Source organism: Meriones unguiculatus, chromosome 1 (genome assembly GCF_030254825.1).
Source record: "Meriones unguiculatus strain TT.TT164.6M chromosome 1, Bangor_MerUng_6.1, whole genome shotgun sequence".
In the NCBI taxonomy this organism is placed as follows: Eukaryota; Metazoa; Chordata; class Mammalia; order Rodentia; family Muridae; genus Meriones; species Meriones unguiculatus.
This window is the reverse complement of record NC_083349.1, coordinates 92,109,647-92,129,232: the sequence shown is the minus strand read 5'-3', so window position 1 is coordinate 92,129,232 and position 19,586 is coordinate 92,109,647. Positions and strand designations below refer to the sequence as shown.

General features: G+C 46.4%; 1 protein-coding gene across 2 annotated transcripts in view; it reads left to right on the top strand.

Annotated features, from left to right (window-relative positions):
• The first annotated feature begins 12,319 nt into the window (after window positions 1–12,319).
• Window positions 12,320–19,586, top strand: part of Ttc7a (tetratricopeptide repeat domain 7A) — a 100,807-nt gene continuing 93,540 nt past the window's right edge. The window contains exon 1 of one of the 2 annotated variants that reach the window (XM_060363336.1): window positions 12,320–13,281. In XM_060363336.1, coding sequence (XP_060219319.1) covers window positions 13,098–13,281 — 184 coding nt within the window. In that variant the 5' untranslated portion in view covers window positions 12,320–13,097. The remainder of the gene's footprint in view (window positions 13,282–19,586) is intronic. The other variant, XM_021658392.2, reaches the window with a different exon arrangement.

Here is a 19,586-nt window from a genome sequence, read left to right as displayed (position 1 = left end):
GGATTTAAATGTCCAGTGTCTGTGTGCTTAAGTTCCAGCCAGCGCACGTGGAGAAAGAAAGTTATTATGAGAATAGACTGAGGCCCCACGTAGACAGCAAATAGGTAGGATTTCTTTCCTCAAGTGTGATTTTTAGTTGCCTGAAAATGATGTCTATGTCTATGGATTTCTGGATGAGGAAGAATAGGATGAAAACAACACTTCAATTTATGGTTTTGAGTGTTGCTATGAGTGTTCAAAATTATATAAGTGTATGATTGATGGACACAGGGAAAAATCAGTTTGAGGCCGATACAGAAAGTGCTGCTTTAAACATGTATTTTGTTGCACATCTGTTCACATTTGGAAAAAATAAATTGAAATATTTAATACAAAGCAATTTAAGATGAGCTGTTCCTAGGTGAGCTATTTCAGCATGATTACTTACACATTGACTAGAAATTAATAAATTACGAAATCGTGTGTCCCCGACATTTTAAGCCTTTTCAGCAACAGTCTGCTGCTGCTCAACCCTGTGGTGGTCCGCAGACTCCAAACTTTTCTTCCATCAGGAGTGGAAGGCAACTAAAGTGTGATCTGTGGAATCTGAGGACAGATTGAGGGTGGGACTTCTGTGTTCTCCCACTCAGAACTTACTACATTGCTACTGACAGAAGGAACCCTTCAATTCCTTTTGGCGGCCCTAGTAAATTGCTGACTGAACGTACTGTGTTTTCCATCCTCTGTTTTTTTTCGTGAATGGAAACTCTTGGCGTCTGTTCCCACTGCAGATCGAATGTTTTTCCCTGCAGGCTTATTCACACTGTGTTAATGTACAGTATAGACAAAGAAAAACACCACGTGTGCAGAAAAATGTTCCAGTGGGATAGAAGAGGTTGCTCAGTGGTTAAGAGCACTTGTTCTTGTGAATGAACTATATTTGGTTCCTGCACCCACACGGGAGCTTCTCAGTGGAGTTACAACCATCTGTAACTCCAGTGCCAAGGAGCTCCGATGCTCTCCTCTGGTCTCCACTAGCACCGATGTGATACACAAACACATGTGCATTCAAAACACCTATTACATAAAAATCATAGAAAAGTCTTCAACGCAATGAGTTTTCAGAAGCTGTACCCATCATGTAACGAGCACCTATAACAAGAATTGAAACATTATCAACACATCAGGTGTGGTGGCCCACGCCTTTAATCCCAGCACTCAGGGGGCAGAGGCAGGCAGATCCGAGTTCCAGGCCAGCCTGGTCTACAGAGTGAGTTCCAGGACAGCCAGGGCTACACAGAGAAACCCTGACTCAAAAAAGCCAAACAAAGCCAAATGCCATTCTTTCCAAGGGTAACTGTTATCCTGACTGCTAACACTACAGGATAATTTTACTAGTTTTTGTCTCTTAGATAAATAGAATCACACACTACATACTCTTTTGTCTATGGCTCCTTTGCTCAGATTTTTTTTTCTTTTTTTTTAAGATATAGCCTTGTATATATCCCTGGCTGGCCTGAAGCTCACTGTGTAGACCAAGCTAGCCTCTAACAGAGATCCACCGGCCTTTGTTTACTGAGAGTTGGAATTAAAGGCATATGCCACATCCTCAGATACTCAGGATAGTTCTGAGATCCATCCATGTTGGTGTAGAGTTTAAAATCATTTCCGTCTCATTTCCGAACACTATTCCATGGGGTCAGTATATATTACACACTGTTGTACTACTGATGAACACCCCAGGAAGTTTTCAATTTTCAGGCTGTTATAAATAATTCTACTCCGAACATTGTAGAGCATGTATGCCTTTTGTTGCAAACATGCTCATATTTGTTAGAGAAGAACTGCTGACTTGTCAGAAATGCAGATGTACATCTTTGTCAAATACAATCAAAGTGTTCCCAGGTGGTTGTGACAACATATGTGTGAGTTCTGTTCTTCCACATTTTCCACAACCCTTGGTATTTCCCATCTTTTTTTCTTTTTTTTTTTTTTTTTTTTTTTTGTGTTGGCAAGGAATCTGCTCTTTAGCTTAAATTACCAGAAACCATCCCTAGGCCTGAAATAGGAATGCTGTGGTCTGAACATGGTTTGTCCCTACAGAGCTCAGGCTGAAACTTAATTACCACTGTGGCAATATTAGGACGGAGGGCCTTTAAAACATGTTGGATCATTAGAAAGATTAATGTCTATGGAGGATGGTTTGAAGCCTGTGGGACTGGATTAATTAACTGCAGAGAGGCCGGTGCACTCATGTTCTGTTCGCTCTGCATGGACGGTCTAACCAGGACCTCTACTTTCTGGAGTTGGAGCGTCAGAAGGCCATCAATGGTCTTATACCCTTGAACTTCCCAACATCTGGAGCCATGAGCCAGGATATTCTAAAGGAAAATTTCTATTCCTTTAGAAAATATCTAGACTTGGGGATTGTTTGTTTTCTTTTTGTTTGTTTTGTTTTTTGAGACAGGGTTTCTCTGTGTAACCTTGGCTGTCCTGGACTCACTCTGTAGACCAATCTGGCCTTGAACTCACAGAGGCCTGCCTCTGCCTCCCAGAGTGCTGGGATTACAGGCCTTTGCCACCTCACCTGGCTATTTAACTTGCAAATCTTATTCTAGCAACATAAAATGGCCTAAAACAAGAGGCCTGTGTTTTATAGAAAGTACCTACACTCCCAATATAGGTAGAAGCTTGTGAGACATTAGGGTTAACTCCTTCATGGATGCCTGTTTACAAAAGAGGAGTGTACATGAATTTTAGGTAAGCAAAAAGTAGCAGCAGGGACATGCTGATTCTTTAGTAGGTAGTAGCATAGTTTCCATTTTCAACCCCCTTCTGTCCCACCCATCTCCACAATAGAAGCTAAACACATTAACGACTGTCCCATCTTTCCTCAGCTGTCAAAGCACCATGTGATGCAGCTCTAAGCATGACACATGGAACTTGTGAAATCTGCTTTTCAGATTGGTAAACAGTGGCATCTACAGCCCCTTCTCTTCACAGATAGGGATGGAATAGTCATCACCTCCCATGCACCGAGAAGAGCTGTGGGGGAACCTCACAAGGACTGGCCCAGTGCGGCTGGGCTGCCGGTGCAGTACCAGCATGGCCTCCCTGCAGCACCTCAAGAATCTCACGGCAGAAGAGGACTCTCACTTGGTTTATAACAGTTACTTGCCGTTGAATGCATTCTTAAGCAAGTCAACAGTTAAACAAGATACCTATCTAGTGTGAACTGAATTTACCAATCTCAGTTGTTGGGGGCTCAATGCAAAATTTACAGAGAGAGCATGCAATAATTTTAAAACCAGAAGGATAGCATTTATAAAAATTCACATATGTTACGGGCTGTAAAGTCTAAAGATTTGCAGGAGATGTCAAGATAGGCTAGCTAGAAGCATCGCAGGAAAGGATAAAGCAGATGAAAAAGATGCAAATTTTCTAACAAAAGTTTTAAGAGGGGAAGGTCATAGAGGGTGTTTTGTTGCAAAAATTTCCTTAGAAAAACCTCTAAAGCTACCTGGTTCTGTCCTCCGTATTCTAGGGAGAGGGACTTCAAGAATTTATGGGGTGGCCCCTGATACTAGATACATATGCCAAGCCTGGTTCTGAGAAAGGTAAGAGGGCATGAAAGATGAGGAGAGAGGAGGGCCTGCATGTGAATTGTGTCCTCTGGGGCAGCTCAAGTGAGCGAATCCCGGGGCTCAGGTAGTTAATGCAGAGACTCATAACTGGTCAGAGCACTGAGAATAAGTGATTACAGAGTGCTCAGCCCTAAATGGAACATCTGCTCAGAGACATCTTGGAAGAGGGGGTGGAAAGAATGTAGGAGCCAGAGGATGGAGAGGACTCTCTGGAATGTTCTCTTCCAGAGATGACATGGCCGTTGCACACGTGACCTGCACATGATCCAGCCAACAAGATCAGTCAACATCTAACAGAGCACTAACTGAACTCAATGAAGTACAAAAATAAAAAGAGAAAGATCTGATTGAAGAAATTGAACCGTGGAGAGTTCTTTGGGGAAAGGGGCAAATAGAGAACAAGTAAAATATCTATTACATATTATATATAATATATATATACAATTTTCACTTAAACTACATTTATACTACATGTGTGTGTGTGTGTGTGTGTGTAGCTTAAATTTCTTATCTGGGCTGACAATGCTTCCCCTAAGAGCCAAAGACCATCTAACAAAAACCCCAATACCAGGCATGAGAAGGTATCTTTTGAGGAGTTGTTCAGGGCTGTCCAAGAGACTTCTAAAATATACAGCTGATTGCTATTGTCCTTGATTGCCCCCTCCCCCAGAGGTAGGAGGTAAGTCTGTATTGCTGAAGACGCCATGTACTTCAGATATGTGGCTCAGGGTCCCCTGAGCTGGAACTGACCTGAATGCTTCCTCTCTGAGGACCAGTTTTCATGGTACTGGAAGGCACCACACAAGCTTCTGGAGGAGGGAAGCAACCAGCAGTCCTGCCCAGCTATGACACTCATGAACCACAACAACTAGCATGACACAGTTACCCTAAGAGTGTAGCGGTGGCACACATATGTTGGCAGTAACCAGTAGCTCTCTAATTGGCCTTAAGATCTGGTCAACATAGGGAAACCATACCAGGTTCTAAAAACTTAGCTAATTTCTCAGGGCTAGTGAAGTCATAGATTTTGGAAGAGAACCTAAAATCACTACTTTCTTTCCTATACTAGCACAATCCCTAACTACATTCCAAACATTTGTCCTTATTCTCACAGGTAAGTGTAGTCCTTTTCCCACACTAATTATACTTCTCTTTGAAAAAAAAAAAAAAAAGATTACATAGAACCACAAGTCAAAATACTGTTGTGGAGCACCATCTCAGCAGATAGTGCTACAAAACACTCCCATACCCGAGGCTCAGCGACCGCTGTGAAAGAGGGAGTGGAAAGATTGTAAGAATCAGGGGACCAGAGAGTTTGCTATGAGTTTGTGTCTCATGGTAAAGTCAGAAACTACACCCATAAAATCTCACCAACATGGCTGCCTAAACAGAAGCTAAACAAGGCCAACAGCAATAGACATGCTAATATGTACAGGAGAAAGGCCTCATGGCCTCAACCCCACAGAAAAACAGCCCCTAACTAAGGAATGCCGAGATAGGGAGGTTCTTCAGGGTCAGGCACACCATCAGTTATCTAATACCAGATGGTCAGCCCGACACACATGAGTAACATTATTCAAACTGTGCAGGTCTGAACATATTCCTAACAACATTTAGGAAATAGATATGTATATACATATATGTAGAGACATGTATATATGTATATATAGATATATATGTATATACATATTTCTATATGTAACAACAATATGTTTTAAAGCCATGAATTTGAAAGAGAGCAAAAAAGGGTATTTGGGAGGTCTTGGAGGGAGGAAGGGGAAGGGAGAAATGATGTAATTATAATCTCAAAAATAAAGAGAAAATGAGGAGGGAGAAGTGGGGGGGTTGAGGATGGATTTGATCAAGATACATTGTTTACAGTTATGGAATTTTCAGAAGGGGCTAGCAAGATGCCACAAAAGTTAAGAGTGGATGCTACTCCAGCAGACTCAAGCTCAGTTTTCAGCACCCAGGTCAAGCGGCTCACACACCCCTGTAACCCCTGTTCCAGGGCATCCAACACTTTGGCTTCCTCAAATAACTGATTCATCTGCATATAAACCTGCTCTCACACACACTAATAGTAAAAATAATGTTAAAAGGAATGCTGATCAAGTTTATAGTATTCACTGTGGGATTTTGAATTGTAAAGATTATAAACGTATGCTGTTTTGTTAATTTATTACATCAGCCATAAGAAATTAATGCAACCAAGTTTATACCAGAAATGCAAGGATTCTTTAACATCTAAAATACTTCATCACATGAATAGATTTAAAGCAGAAAAGTCACATGACCCTATAATAATTTAATTTACATCTCCATCATTTATTTACTTACTTACTTACTTACTTATTTGGTGTTTTGAGACAGGGTTTCTCTGTGTAACAACTGTGGCTGTCTTGGAACTATGTAGACCAAGCTGGACTCAAAATCACAAAAATCCGCCTGTCTCCACCCTCTGAGTGCTGGGATTAAAGACTTGTGTGCTGCCCACTCCAATCATAATTTTTTAGAAACTGGCAACAAAAAGATTTTCTTCAATTTGATAAAGCTATCAGAAAGCAATAGCATAATTACCATAAATCCAACAGTTATCTTCAAGAAGCAGAAGGTTGTCTGGAAAGAGACATACTGGAGGCTCCAGGATGCTGATAAAAGCCTGACTCTTGACTCTCATGGAAGGCTTACAGGTTTCTTTATAACAATTATCTATCATGGACTTTTCTTTAATTGTGATGTTTCTTTACAGCAAAAAGCATTATCTTCTCAGCACTGGAAAATGAACCCAAAATTCTAACTGCAAACTCTCCATGGTAACATCTCCAGCCTTTGTGGGACTTTGTGGTTTTGTTTGTTTGCTTGTTTGTTTTGTTTTGTTTTTTGAGACACGGTCTCACTATATAGGTTAGGCTGGCTTTGAGTTCATAGTGACCCTGAGCTCATGAGCCTCCTTATTATAGTCACCCAACTGCTGTGATTACAGACCTATGTAATCATGCTTAGTTCATAAAATATTTTTGGAAGAAGGGAAAGAGACTGGGAAAGCAGACCTAGCAAAACTGTGAGGCACAACTGCTGTCACCAGAAAAGCTAGACCCTCAGAGCTGGCTTGAAGAATGGTGTGCCAAATCATAAGCCAGCTAAGGAAAGCTGAAAAGGTTCTGAGCACTCTAGCTGAGTGCACGCTCTCTCTCTCTCTCTCAGATGGGGAGACAGACAGGGCTCTGCTCTGGGAGGGAGCCTTTGGCATCAGTCTTATAAGATGAACAAGAGTCACTGAGATGCCAAGAAGCAGAAGCCTGGGGAGCACCTTCTCACATTCTAAAATTAACAGAAGAAGTAATTACTGAGTGTCTGCCCCGCACAGTAATCCACGGTTTTGAAGCTTGCCTGTGTTGGACTTTAGTCCTCAGTCTACTGATTACATGCCGTTTTCCTGGCAGCTGACACAAACTGGCCATCGGGCCACCGGGCCACCGGGCCTGGTGTTTTAACGTCAAGCTCTTGAGAGGGTTGTTCAGTACTAACAGTTAAGACAGCCAGGAGAGCGGTGAGCCAGTAACCACGGCGGTAGTAAAAGGGGATTGGCTCACAGGCTGTGGGACACAAAGGAGACTGGGTTGGTGTATGGCTCCGTGGTACTTGTCTGAAGAGCATGAAGCCTTGGGTTCAGTCTGCAACACTGGGAGCAAAAGGGAAAATTAGGGAGGCTATCAGCTGTGTGTGTCACACACACTGATGACCTGAGCTCCCACAGCTGATGGCCATAAAGCAAAGCTCCCATTCATATTCACAGTCAAGAAGTTTAGGCTGACAGAGAGTGGGAGTCATGAAAAACAGAACTGAAGTAGCATTCTGGATTTTGCTGGATCTCCTACATGCAGGAATGAAAGAAGAGGCTGGCATAGAAAGTAAAGGAAAGCAACTTCTCAGACTCCATGTTCCATTTCTAGACAGCTGGGAGCACTTGGTGGCCTTTGGCCTCATTGTTCACAGCCACTGTACCATCTGGTACAGAGTGACGTGATGGGGCAAAGGGAATAGTCTGACTTACCAGAGAGTTGTCTTGGTATTTTCAGAAAGTCATCATTCAGTCATGGAGGTCCACTGAAACCAAGACCTCAGTTCGACTACATTACCTTTCCAACACCGGGACAAAATACATGACAGGAACAACTTTATAGGAAGAAAGATTGTTTAGTTTTTTGACTCATGGTTTCAGAGGGTTACGTCTATCATAGTTGGAACAGGTGGAGAGGTTAACCTTTGGCAGCCCACAGCCTGCCAAGACAGGAAGTAGAAGGCAGTTAGCACTAGTGGCCAGAATCTTCAAACTATCCCTCATCAGTGACCTAGTTCACCTGCCATGGCCCGAAACTCCCAGAAACAGCACCACTTGTCAGGGAACAAGGCTTCACAACACAGGTTTGTGAAGATTCAAACAACAATAATACAGCCTAAGACTCCTGACTCAGAAAAGTGTGTCTCTGGCCTGGACTGTATTCTGACTTAAACAGTGAAGGATAGGAGTCTTATATTAAGCTCAAGCTCCTTCAGTTTTTCTCATTACATTCCCCAAATAGTGAGTAAATTTTGTCCCCTAACAATAAAAAAGACTGTTCTAGGAGCTTGTTGATTTCCTAGCCTGACTGCAAATCATTCCTTGTTAGGATGTCCACCTTATTTACAGCACTAGCTCTGTCTGCCTCCTGTTCCTGCCATTTTTAGCCACAGAGGAAAGCATCTAGTAGAAAGGACAAGTGTGGACCCCCACTACATCAAACCTAACTTGCTGTGGGACAAATTTTGTCTTTGTTCAAAACTTTAAGAGAACTTTCCTCAGGCTTGCTTCATTTTGCCTGAGTTCAGGAGAATCTTTCCAAATGCTCCTTCAGCAGAGAACTACCAGGCACTGTGGAACTGTCTGGCTGTGAGCCCACGAGCCCCTGAGCCATTCTGAGCACTGGCAACATAGCTCACTATTTGAAGGCTCTCATGTGTTTGTCCCTGAGCAAGACTTTCTTCCTCTGTACTTTTCGTGGACCAGTTATTGTACATGCAAATGTGTCTACTTGACTAACCTGCATCCTTCTGTGATACAATAGTTTAGAATTGAAGCTTTAAAATTACAGTGGTTACTACAACGAACTTCTGATATGAACACAATTCACTTGAGGTGCTTTAGAATGGATAGAACAAAAATACAAACACTCAGGAATCTTTATTTTATTTATTTTTTATTAGCATGAGGAACTGCTCAAATGAATCAGATTTCAAAATGATTCATGAATAGATTCATTGACCAAAGCAAAATGAAAATAAATAGCATAAAGCCATCCTTTATGTGATCCCACATCACCGTTCAAACCTTCTATTCTCTTCTCCTACTACCCTTCATGCTTTCATCCCCCTGTCTATTTCTCCTTCCGGATAGCCAGATACCACGACACTCACTCACCTCTTAAAGATAAAAGTCCATCAGAGGAGAGGGAAAAACATCTCTATGGTACAGTTACTTTTGGTTTCAATCTCAGTTAAAAGCCATTGTTCATTGTTTAGGATTTAGGATTGTTTTGAGAGTATATGATAAACTCTCAAAGATATATGTCTATATGCACACACGCTCACGCCAATTAATTCATTTGGTAGTTGGCACTTCAGATTCAGAAATGTCAATAAAAAACAAAGATAGGAAGATCCCTATAGTAATTTAAAATAGAGTTTGGAAAAGCCAAGGATGTTGTTCAAGGTCTTTGGAAGGTCATTCTTCCATTTCATTCAGAGGAGTCCAAAGGAGCCTTGAGGGGACCTGACACTAGGGAGAGCCTTCGGCAGGTCAGGAAGCAGGCGTGCTCTAGCCATGCTGTTTTTCTGATTAGCTTCAAACCATAAAGTGATTTAGTTTGCAAGCATAAAATAGAGTGGGAAACAGCCCTACAGCTAGGCCTTCCACAGCAGGCAGGATATTTTGAAAGAACTTTAGGTGGGGGTTGAGGAGAGGCAAATCACAAATGAGGGTATTCCAGCTCCCATTTTATCCTTAAACCTACAAGGAAACATGTCTCTAGAGATTAGAGGATAACCTTACAAATTCATGATCGACATAGGTACCGATGTAAGACAATCACTCTCCACTCCCACAGCACTGGGCTCGGATGCTATTGTGAGGTTTCAGAGCCTTACAGTTATTATGTGCATTGCTTTTCTTGGTACCTCTTTAGATTAAAGCCAAACCAAACCAAACCAAACCCTCAACACTTCTATTTGTCTTCTCTAGGGGAAAATCAACACTGTCCATGGGTTTCTGTGTCTGGGAACTACTGAAGTACCTCCTCCCTTTTCTCAAGTGCCCAACCGAGAACCCAAGGGCCATAATGTTCTCTGGGGCTCTCTCTATTCTTACTCAGTATGTGGATGACCTTTCTCAAATCCTACACAGGAGGTGATCTGCAATACTGATTCAACTTTCTGCTCCTTCAGCCTCAGAGCGTGCCACTCACAGGCTGTTAATTTGTAAGAAAAGGCAAGATGGTCCATAGGGGTAACCCCTTTAGAAAACCAGGTGCCCCAAAGGCTCCCAGGCAAACCAGAGAAAAAGGCAATTGCAGGTGTTTCTCCCTTTTACTGACGACTCAAGCAGTTGTGTTGTGAATTTGACTTAACCACATCCCTAGTAGCCTGTTTCCTGTGGAAGCAAGCATGAATAGGCTTTCTGTGAGTTAGGATTAGCTCTTCCATATTGTATGTTTCTGGGCCCACCTAAGTCTCACAAACCTTTCAAGGTCCACCGAGCCCTTATCTTCATAAATCTCATTAATATATTGTTAAGCCCTTTCTCTTGTCTAGAGACAGCAACTAAGTATGCAGTCAGACTGGCCCTCAGGTCTGTTTTAAGCTTTATGCCTTTTGTTGCTCACTAAAAACTGCATATACCCTGCTGCCCACAGTGGTGGGGCACACCTTTAGTCTCAGCACTAAGATGCAAATCTCTGAGTTTAAGGCTAGCTTGGTGTACCCAGTGAGTTCCAGGCCAGGCAGGGCAATATAGTGAGACCTGTTTCAAACAGCCAACCCCCCACCAAAACAAAACAAAACAAAACAACCCAAATCCCACACTTCCTCCCATGCACTTCATTTTCCTTGTTAGAAACACTAATAAAACTGTTACAGATCAAAGCTGGTCCTCTCTACTACGAGCAATAAAATCAGCTTAGCAGACCACCATGCTGTTGGGGCAGTAGGTTTGGTAAGATGGTATGAGAGCTGTCTTGACCAGAATTTACCCTAAATTTTTATCTGTGAGATTTAAGATTATTTAAAAAAACAAAAACCAAAACACCACCACCACCTTTGTTTTTTCAAGGATCTTGCTATGTAAAAGTAAAACACCGCCCCCACCCCCCTTTTTAGAATCTTGCTACGGGCTGGCCTGGAGCTCATTGCTATAGCCCAGGCTGGCTTTGAATTCTCTGTAATCCCCCTGCCTCTAGTTTCCAAACGCAATGACAGCAAGTGTGTACCGCCACATCCAACAAACACTGCTCTGCTATTTGCCTGTATCTCGGCACATGTTACTAATACAATCCCAGCCGTTCTTTGCTTTTTTTCCTATGGGTTTTCACTCGTGATAATTGTTGGTCTTTCGGTCAGTATTGGCTTTGCTGGAAAAGAGCTGAGGAATGGTCAGGCCCGTGGAGGAACCCTTGCTATCAACCTGAAGCAAACTGTGTCCTCCCCTAAGCTGCACACAAACTGAGGATGGCAGGGTCAGACAAACAACGATGCTCTCTGCAGCCAGCCCCCTAGTATTCGCCACCGTGGACAAAGGAGCAGGAAGGAAAGAGGGGGCTCTCTTGTTTCTGTCAGGCTACCCTCCCCTCTTCTGTCAATCTTGCTGTTCCCTCTTGCCTCAGGAGTAACTCCCAAGAACAATCTGGCTAGGGTAAATTGACTGTATTCTCAGGCTACCCAAGTCAGTCTTTCACTCTCTGCCTCCTTCCCGGTCACCTAGTTCTGAGGAACCCTAGGTGCTCAGGACAACACACAGGGGTGGGGAATCTTGCCTTCCAGGACAGAAAGGGGCTGCAGGTAGATCCGAGGGAAGATATCCGTGGGGAAGCTGGAGTTTGGATAGAGACGGGCACTGTGATGATGGCGTCAGGAGCCTGAGGTCTGAAAAGCCCGAAAACCTTCATCCTTTATGTCTGCCGCGAAACTTGTAGCGGTGAGTTTCCGGACAATGAAGGGCAGGGAGTGGGAGAACTTCCCGGAGGGGTAGGAATCCTTCAGTTTCAAACTTCTGGGAGTCTACCGAAAAGCTTGCCTTAACCCCATCATCCTCGAAAGTTTTCGGACTGGTCCATACAACAAGTGATGTAAGTACGGGTCTTGGGCGTTTTCAGAGTGACACCCTCAGTTCTCGTGCAGGATTTGACAGCTCCAGTTTCATCGAGGGCGGGGTCACGACACCAGCCTTCTAGTCCGGATGGTCCGGGCCGCTCCAAGCCCCGCCCCCCCGTCCTTTGAACTTCTGGGCACCACTTGCCTTAGAGCTAAGCTGAGAGGAGTCGGGCGCTCCCTGCAGCTGATCAGTCTTTAGACACCAAAAAGTAGCAGTGAGTGGAAAGTTGCTCAGAGCCTCTTTCAGTGCCCAAAGTAGGGAGACCGACGGAAAGAGGAGTCCGGCCGCTAAAACAAACATAAGCCCTCTCCCACTCGGGGACTTCCGAGGAGCCTAGGACACGGCCCTGCCGTTGCATCCGGCCGGGATCCCCTGGAGCTCGTGACTAGGGCTGTCCTGCCGGCCGCTCCTCGGATTTGTGACGTGTGGCAAGCTGTGGCGGTGACGGGGCCACCACACAAAGCAGGGCGGTCCGGGCGCAGGAGCCCAGGCCGAGAGTGCCGACGGCATGGGCAGGGGACGGGGGGCGAGGCGCCCCCGGGCGCCCGGGCTCCCCGCAGCATTAAAGTGAGCACCCAGCCAGCGGCTGGGGGCCGGCGGAGGGCGGGCCGTGGTCGCCCGGCGCGCGCCTGGCTGCTGTGGCCTCGCTTGCTGCCCGCGCGCCCGGCCCTGCGGGGGATAGCCACGCCCTTTCGGGGGTGGAGCCACGGTCCCGGGAGGCTCTGCAGCTGGAGACGCCCGGGCCCGCGGGGGCTGTGGCAGCTGCTGCAGCGTCGGCGGCGGCAGCAGCGCCAGGAGCTGCTGCAGCAGCGGCGGAGGCTGCTTCTGGACGCCTTAGGGTCGCGCAGCCGCAGCCCGAGTCCGGAGGCTCAGGGCGGTGCGCTGGGCGCTGCCGCCGCTGCTGCTGCTGCGGGCCACCGGTCCTTACACGGGCCCCCACTGCCGCCGGGGCCGCGGATGCCGTCCCCACTCCCGTCGACTCTGCCGGAGAGTGCGCCCCAGCCTGGACGCCGACCCCGACCGGGTCTCCACTCCTCCGCCGCACCTCCCATGACAGCACCCGCTCGAAGATGGCTGCGAAGGGCGCGCACGGCTCCCACCTGAAGGTGGAGACCGAGATGGAGCGCTGCCGCGCTGAGGGCCACTGGGACCGCATGTTCGAGCTGGTCCGGCATCTGCAGACGCTGGGTATTTCCGGCGGCGGCAGTAGCAACCGGCGAAACAGCCCGAGCGGCAGGTTCTCTCTGGACACCGGTGAGTGAGGGAAGGGCAGGTTTGCCGGCAGCGAGCGCGCGAAAAGCACCGCCTCCTCCAGGAAGCGCGGCTCGACCCACCATCCTGCTTGCCGAGGCAGTTAGGAAAGTCCTTCAGTTCCAAGAGAGAAGTCGCGTTCAGATTGGGTGTTTGAAGAGGAGAGAGAGAAAAAGCTTGTGCTCTCTGGCCTTTAAGGTCATGTGGGTAACCCTACGGTGAAATGGAGTTTTCTCTAGGTATCTGAGAAGTGCACTAGACCGGACTCTTGCCTCCCTAAACCACCTCATGTTGAAGTTTGTGTCATCTCTTATTTTCCTCTCAAATAAAGTTGAGAACCAAGCTCTGTCCACAGCAGACCTGGACCGAGGCTTGTTGAGGACCAGGTAGGTCGGAGAAGAGAGGCGGGCAAACCTTAGTTTCTTCGCTAGTGGCGGACACTGGCCCCATCCACTCCTGGCAGTCTGTGTGGCTTTAGCAGTAGGGCTGGTTTAGCTGGGCTGGCCTCCTGAGTAGGGGCGGGAAAGAACCCTGATGGGGCGGAGGAAGAACCCCGCCCAGTCTCCAGCCCCAGATTCTGTTTAGGGTGTCTGGAGAGAGAGGTTCAGACTCCCCCCTCTCCCCGTACACACCTACCTTTTAGGCAGAGAATAAGTCCGTATATAAAGATTTCCCCCAAACCGCCCAGGCCAGGACGCTTCTGCAGGAGAGATGGGATGATTATAATAGCAATGATAGGTTGCATCAGTATCGTGCTTGCTGTGTGACGGACAAGTCTTCAGGACTAATCAGGTCATCACTCGACAGCTCCTCCTCTTTGCTGTACTTCACCGTCCAGCCGTAAGCTGGACCTGAACCCGGGATTCCGAGTGCATCTTTTCTGTTTGTGCTGTTCTCTCCGAGGTGCACATATACCCATATACCCTTGTAGAACACCCAGAGTGGACAGGGGGCGGGATGGTGGGTGGTTGTGGCTTAGCTCGTAGGGCTCCAAGGGTGGAAGGCGCTAGAGACCTTGCAAGGGTGATGTTTGGGAAGGGCAAGTGTCTGCTCAAGGGAAGCCCTGGGTGCAGGGAGGTCTGCACATGCCAGTGGCATGGCAGTCAGTCCTTGCCTCTTCCAAGGCCCCAGCAGGACACCCCTGGGCAGGGTTGGCTGGGGGGGGGGAAAGGGGGGGCTGAGAATTGACAGAGTGTTGGTACCTGGTAAGGTGTGGGAGTCTGAGTGAAGTTGGCCCCACAGAGCAAGGTGCTGGCCCAGGACAGGAAGCAGGCCTCCTTCCGTCCCCATGGGGCTAAGTTGTTTAGAGCTTCCAATGGCTAATCAGTATCCCAGGACAGAAAGATGTAGGGAGCCAAAAAGGAAAGGGAAGAATGGATTCAAAGATGGACTTTAAAGTCTGACTGCAGGCCTGTTGGCCAGGGTATCACGTGTCTGCAGTCCTACCACCTGGGAGGCAAAGGCAGAGGGTGGTTTGGAATCTGAGGCTAGCCTGAGCTCTGTGTGGATTGGTGAAATTCGTCCTTGAAAAAACCCTCCAAAACTAAGAGGACAGAGCTGAGTGCTAGATCCTTGAGTTTGATGCCCAGCATCAACAGTAACCCAACAAAAACTCTCAGTATTTCTCTGATTCTTTAATGTGCTCATCCAGTGTGAGGTGAAAGAAAGGTTAGACTATAAATGCCAAATTTCCCAAACCTAATCGGACTACCTTCCTCTACTTTAACTTTTACTACTTCTACTACTACTTTTGGGAAACAGAGCCCCAGCTTGAGGATGGTGGGAGTTTTCTCCTTATCTTTGATGTGTGGACACCAAGGTTCAGAGGTTACACAGTATGTATGTTGGCAGAGCTTGTGTTCATTCATGCACAAGTCCTTGCAAGCAAACTGGCACTAGTGGTAGAGTTGGGGCCTGTCTTTGGCTGGGAACTGACCAGTGTATACAGGGAGACTGAGTAGTGAAAACAGATGGCCTCCCCTGCTTAGCTCTGGGGGTGATGTTTCTCTCATAGTTAAATCTGGATACACAACCCCAACCTACGTACATACATACATATACATAAAGTGTGTGCATATGTGCATGTGTACACACACGCACACACACACACACACACACACACACACACAGAGCAACAAGGGAAAGGAATCAAGTAGTGCCCAGGGCATGCAAGAACCATCTTTGGATTGACTGCTATTTCTCTGTCTCTGGATTTCGTAGTTACTCAGAGAATAAACCTCTTTTGGGAAAAAATAGTGTTGGTGCTCATCCCCCTAACTGCAGCCTAGGATGGAGAATCTTTATTTTTTGTAGGCGTCATGGCACACACCCTTAATCTCAGCACGGGAGGAGGGCAAATGCAGCAGGATCTTTATGAGTTCAAGGCCAGCCTGGGTTACATAGTGAGTTCCAGGTCAGTCGGATAGGGCCACATAGTGAGACCCTTGACCCTCTTCCCCTCCCAACCCCTTTATTTTTAACTTTGTGTGTTTTACTTATGTGTATATGTGCATGTAGATGTGCCCACGGAGGCCAGAAGAAGGTGTTGGATCTCCTAGAGCTTGAGTTAGACAGGACTGTGAGTTGCCTGATGTGGGCGCTGGGAACCGAGCTTGTGTTCTCTGCAACTTGAGCAATATCTCCTGCCTATATGATGATTATTAAAAACTTAACCGCCTGCCAGAGTGACCTGAAGCTGACATAATGTGGAAAAGGGCAGAAAGTGCTGAGGGAGGGCTGGCTGAAGCCAAGAGACCCCCATTTACTGAGGGCCTGCTGTGTCAGAGCTTTCTGTAGATACTTAGGGTGGCCTCTGAACATAGATTCCAGCAGGTGCTGAGAGGGAGGAGCTGGCTGCTGGGCAGTGGGACTGAGGGAGCAATGCTGAAGCAGAACAACCCCAGGCCCTTTTCCTGTCACAATGGGGCTGCTCCCACCACAGGGGAGGTAGTCACTACCTTTGTATTTGTTCTTCAAAGTTACATCCGGTATCTTTGTGGATGTGGTGAGCATGGGAGAGGGGAACTTCAGAGGTTTGGTCATGTGAAAGCAAAACCGGCCCGGTATTTTGATTTGACTTTTAACAACCTTTCCCGTTACTTTTCTTTATTTCATTTGAGGGGCAGGATGTCCCTGAGCCACAGCCTTCATGCAGAAGTCAGAGACCAGCTTGTAGGAAGTCAGATTTTTTTTTGTTTGTTTGTTTTTGTTTTTGTTTTTGTTTTATTGCCACCATTTAGGCTCTGGGATCTAACTCAGGTTGTCAGGCAGGGTTAAAAGTTTTGCTCAAGCTGTCTGAAAGCCATCCAGTGTTTGGATTTTGTTAACACATTATTATGAAACATTTACAGAACACCTTTAGAAAAAAGAAGGAAGCCCATCTGTTACCAGCCACATTCAATGGTTGTGAACGCAGGAACAAGCTTTAAAAAAATTAACTTACATTTTAGTGTGTGTGTGTGTGTGTGTGTGTGTGTGTGCGTGTGCACGTGCGTAGGTCAGAGAACAACTTGCAGGAGTCAGTTTTCTCCTTCCAGCGTGGGTGCTGAGGATCAAACACAGCTTGTCAGGCTTGGTAGCAGGTGCCTTTAATGGTTGAGCCATCTTGATCCTCATGATCCATCTTTTTCAGACTGTTCTCCCTGACTTTACCGTTTTAGGAAATAACCCATTAAAAGTATAAACACTATACCATAATTGTCTCTTTGGTTTTGCTTTTCATTAGAATGATGTGTTTCTTTAACTGGAAAGATTGCCTTAAATACAGCTTCAGTTTAAGTGTCTGAGGCAGGTTGGTCTTTCACCTTTTTCTCCCAAGTCCATGCTTGGAGGGCCTCAGTCCCTGCAAGCCTTTGGGGATAGAAGCCACAGAATCTCTTGCCAGTTTGATGTGGAAGAGAGAGAAGGCTGACTTGGCCCACACTTCCTAGCTGTAAATGTGCATGTGTGTTTTCCAAAGGTGGCCACTCAGTGAACCCTGCTTGCCTCTGCTAATTGCAGGTGTCCTGTGGGGCTGCCATGGCTCTGACAAGAGGAGCTAGATCCTCTGACCCAGACCCAGACAGGGCTGAGCTGATTCACCCTAATTAGATGATTCAGGCAAACTGAAAATTTAGGACTTGAAATTCCCAGGGGCCCTTTACTTTCATAGACTTCTCAATGGTGAATAGTATGATAGGAAGAAGAAGGGAAAAGAGTAAGGAGAAGGGGAATTGGGAAAAGGAAATAACATGATACTTGCCGAGTGAGTCTGCCAAACCAACAGATTTGGTAGAGGAGGCTGGGAGGGAGGAAGCCTCCCTGAAAAGGACTGGCATTGAGAGTAGACAGCCAGAGGGGCTGGAGATGAGGCTCTGGTAGGGCCTCCCTGGCACCACACACAAACAGTGCTTCACATCCTTGCAGTAAAGCGAGAGGCGCTTGCCCCTGCTGTGGGGTTCGCTGCTAGCTTTCAGCCTAATCATAGAAAATTGCAGACCTTTCTTTATTTTTAAACTGTCAGAGGCCAGCAAGGCAGCTCAAGAGCTAAAGGTGCTTGTTGAGAAGCCTGCCAGCCTAGGTTCCGTCCTGTACCCACATGGTGAAAACTGAGAATCAATGGACTCCTTACAGGTTGACCTCTGACCTCCACAAGCCAGACATGACCAATGGGGCGCCCTGGCCAATAAGTAACACATTAGGTAAATGTTTACATCTTTTTCTTCCAGTTATCAAGATCTCTGCTGCGAGTGAGATACAGGACAGACGCTCTTGTTTGCCTGTATCGTGTTGTCACTGTCCTTGGTTACTACCCTAACAAAACCACAAATACGGGACACCCAGCTACCTTATAGGGCTGTGCAGGCTAAATATGATTACACAATAAAATGCCTGGCACGGAGCAGACCCACGACAGATGTTAGTGTCCCTTCCACAGTTCTGTCCCCTCAGGGCGTAGAGCAGTGCTCATCAAACAGACTTGGAGGGGGGAGAGTCCTTGGTTAAATCTCTCACCTGCTCTGCTGCTTACCGAGGAAAGGGAGGGGGGACACAAAGTTCTGCACCCTCTTTCTGATTTATTTAGTTATTTTAATTATTCGATTTGGCCAGTTCAGTGGTGTTTGTCCAGTTTCTACACGTGCACTCAGGTTTTCATACCCGTGGAGAACATGCCACAAGCTGAAACCTGCACGGAGCACACCACCCTAGGCCGCAAGGGTTCAGAGGGCACTCTGGGAGCAAAGCAAATTTCTTTTGGCATGAAAAGTAACTAGATGGGGCCAGGACCTCTGGGAGGGCTAGATGAGCTCTGTGGCAGGGTGAGGGGAGTTAAGCTGCAGGGGATGGAGAGGCTCCCCCTCTTTGGAGGAGCCTGGGGAGGACACAGTTTCCTAGAGCTGGCTTGGAACCCTGCTGTGTGTTTCACAAAGCAGGACAGAGCCTTGAGCCAGGAGCACAGAGGTACACAGCTCTGGTGAGAGCTGGGACTGATGATGCATCCATGCTAGACATCCGCTGCTCTTCCTGCTGATAGTTGGAAATGAAGGTCACTTTCCAGGCCTGCGTTGGTTTAAATCTTATTTTTGAGTAGATGGTATATTTACAAAGGTCAAACATACTGGCAAAGGTGCCACAATACTGAGAAGCTCTACTGTGTCTCTAGCCTGTTCCCAAGGCTTCCAGAGGTGTCTGTCCGTGTGTGTCTCTGTGTATCTGTGTGTGTGTCATATGCATACAGAAACACACAATGGCTTATGATTGCAGCACCATGGTGCACTCTGCTTTTTTCTTTCCTTCTGTTTTTTTTTGGTTTTTTTTTTTTTTTTTAATGAGGCAGGGTTTCACAAAGTAGCCCTAGCCAGCCTGGAACTCTGTTTAGACTAGGCTAACCTGGAACTTGCAGACATCTGGTGCTGCTGTTGATATTAAAGGGGTGTCAGTTCCATGACCTGCTCACTGCTTCCTGCCTTCCTTCTTTCGATGACGGGTTCACCATGTAACTCTGGCAGGCCTTGGCTAGGATGACCTCAAACTCAGAGATCTTCCTGCCTCTTCCTCACTTTGCTTTGTTATCAGTTTAACTTGAAGTTCCTTCTATAGTTGCATATACAGAGCATCCTCAGTCCATTTTTGTGGCTGCAGGGATGTCGCTTTTTATGGACATATGGAATTTTAATTAAGCCACCCATTGATGGACATAAAGCCTCTCTGCCTTTTTCTTTTTTCTAGTATAAATGTTGCTGAGGAATTATGAGTAGGTTGTTTTACACATGTGCAAAAACATCTATAGAATGTTGCCAAGTAGCCCTTTCTAGAAGTTTCTTCAACTT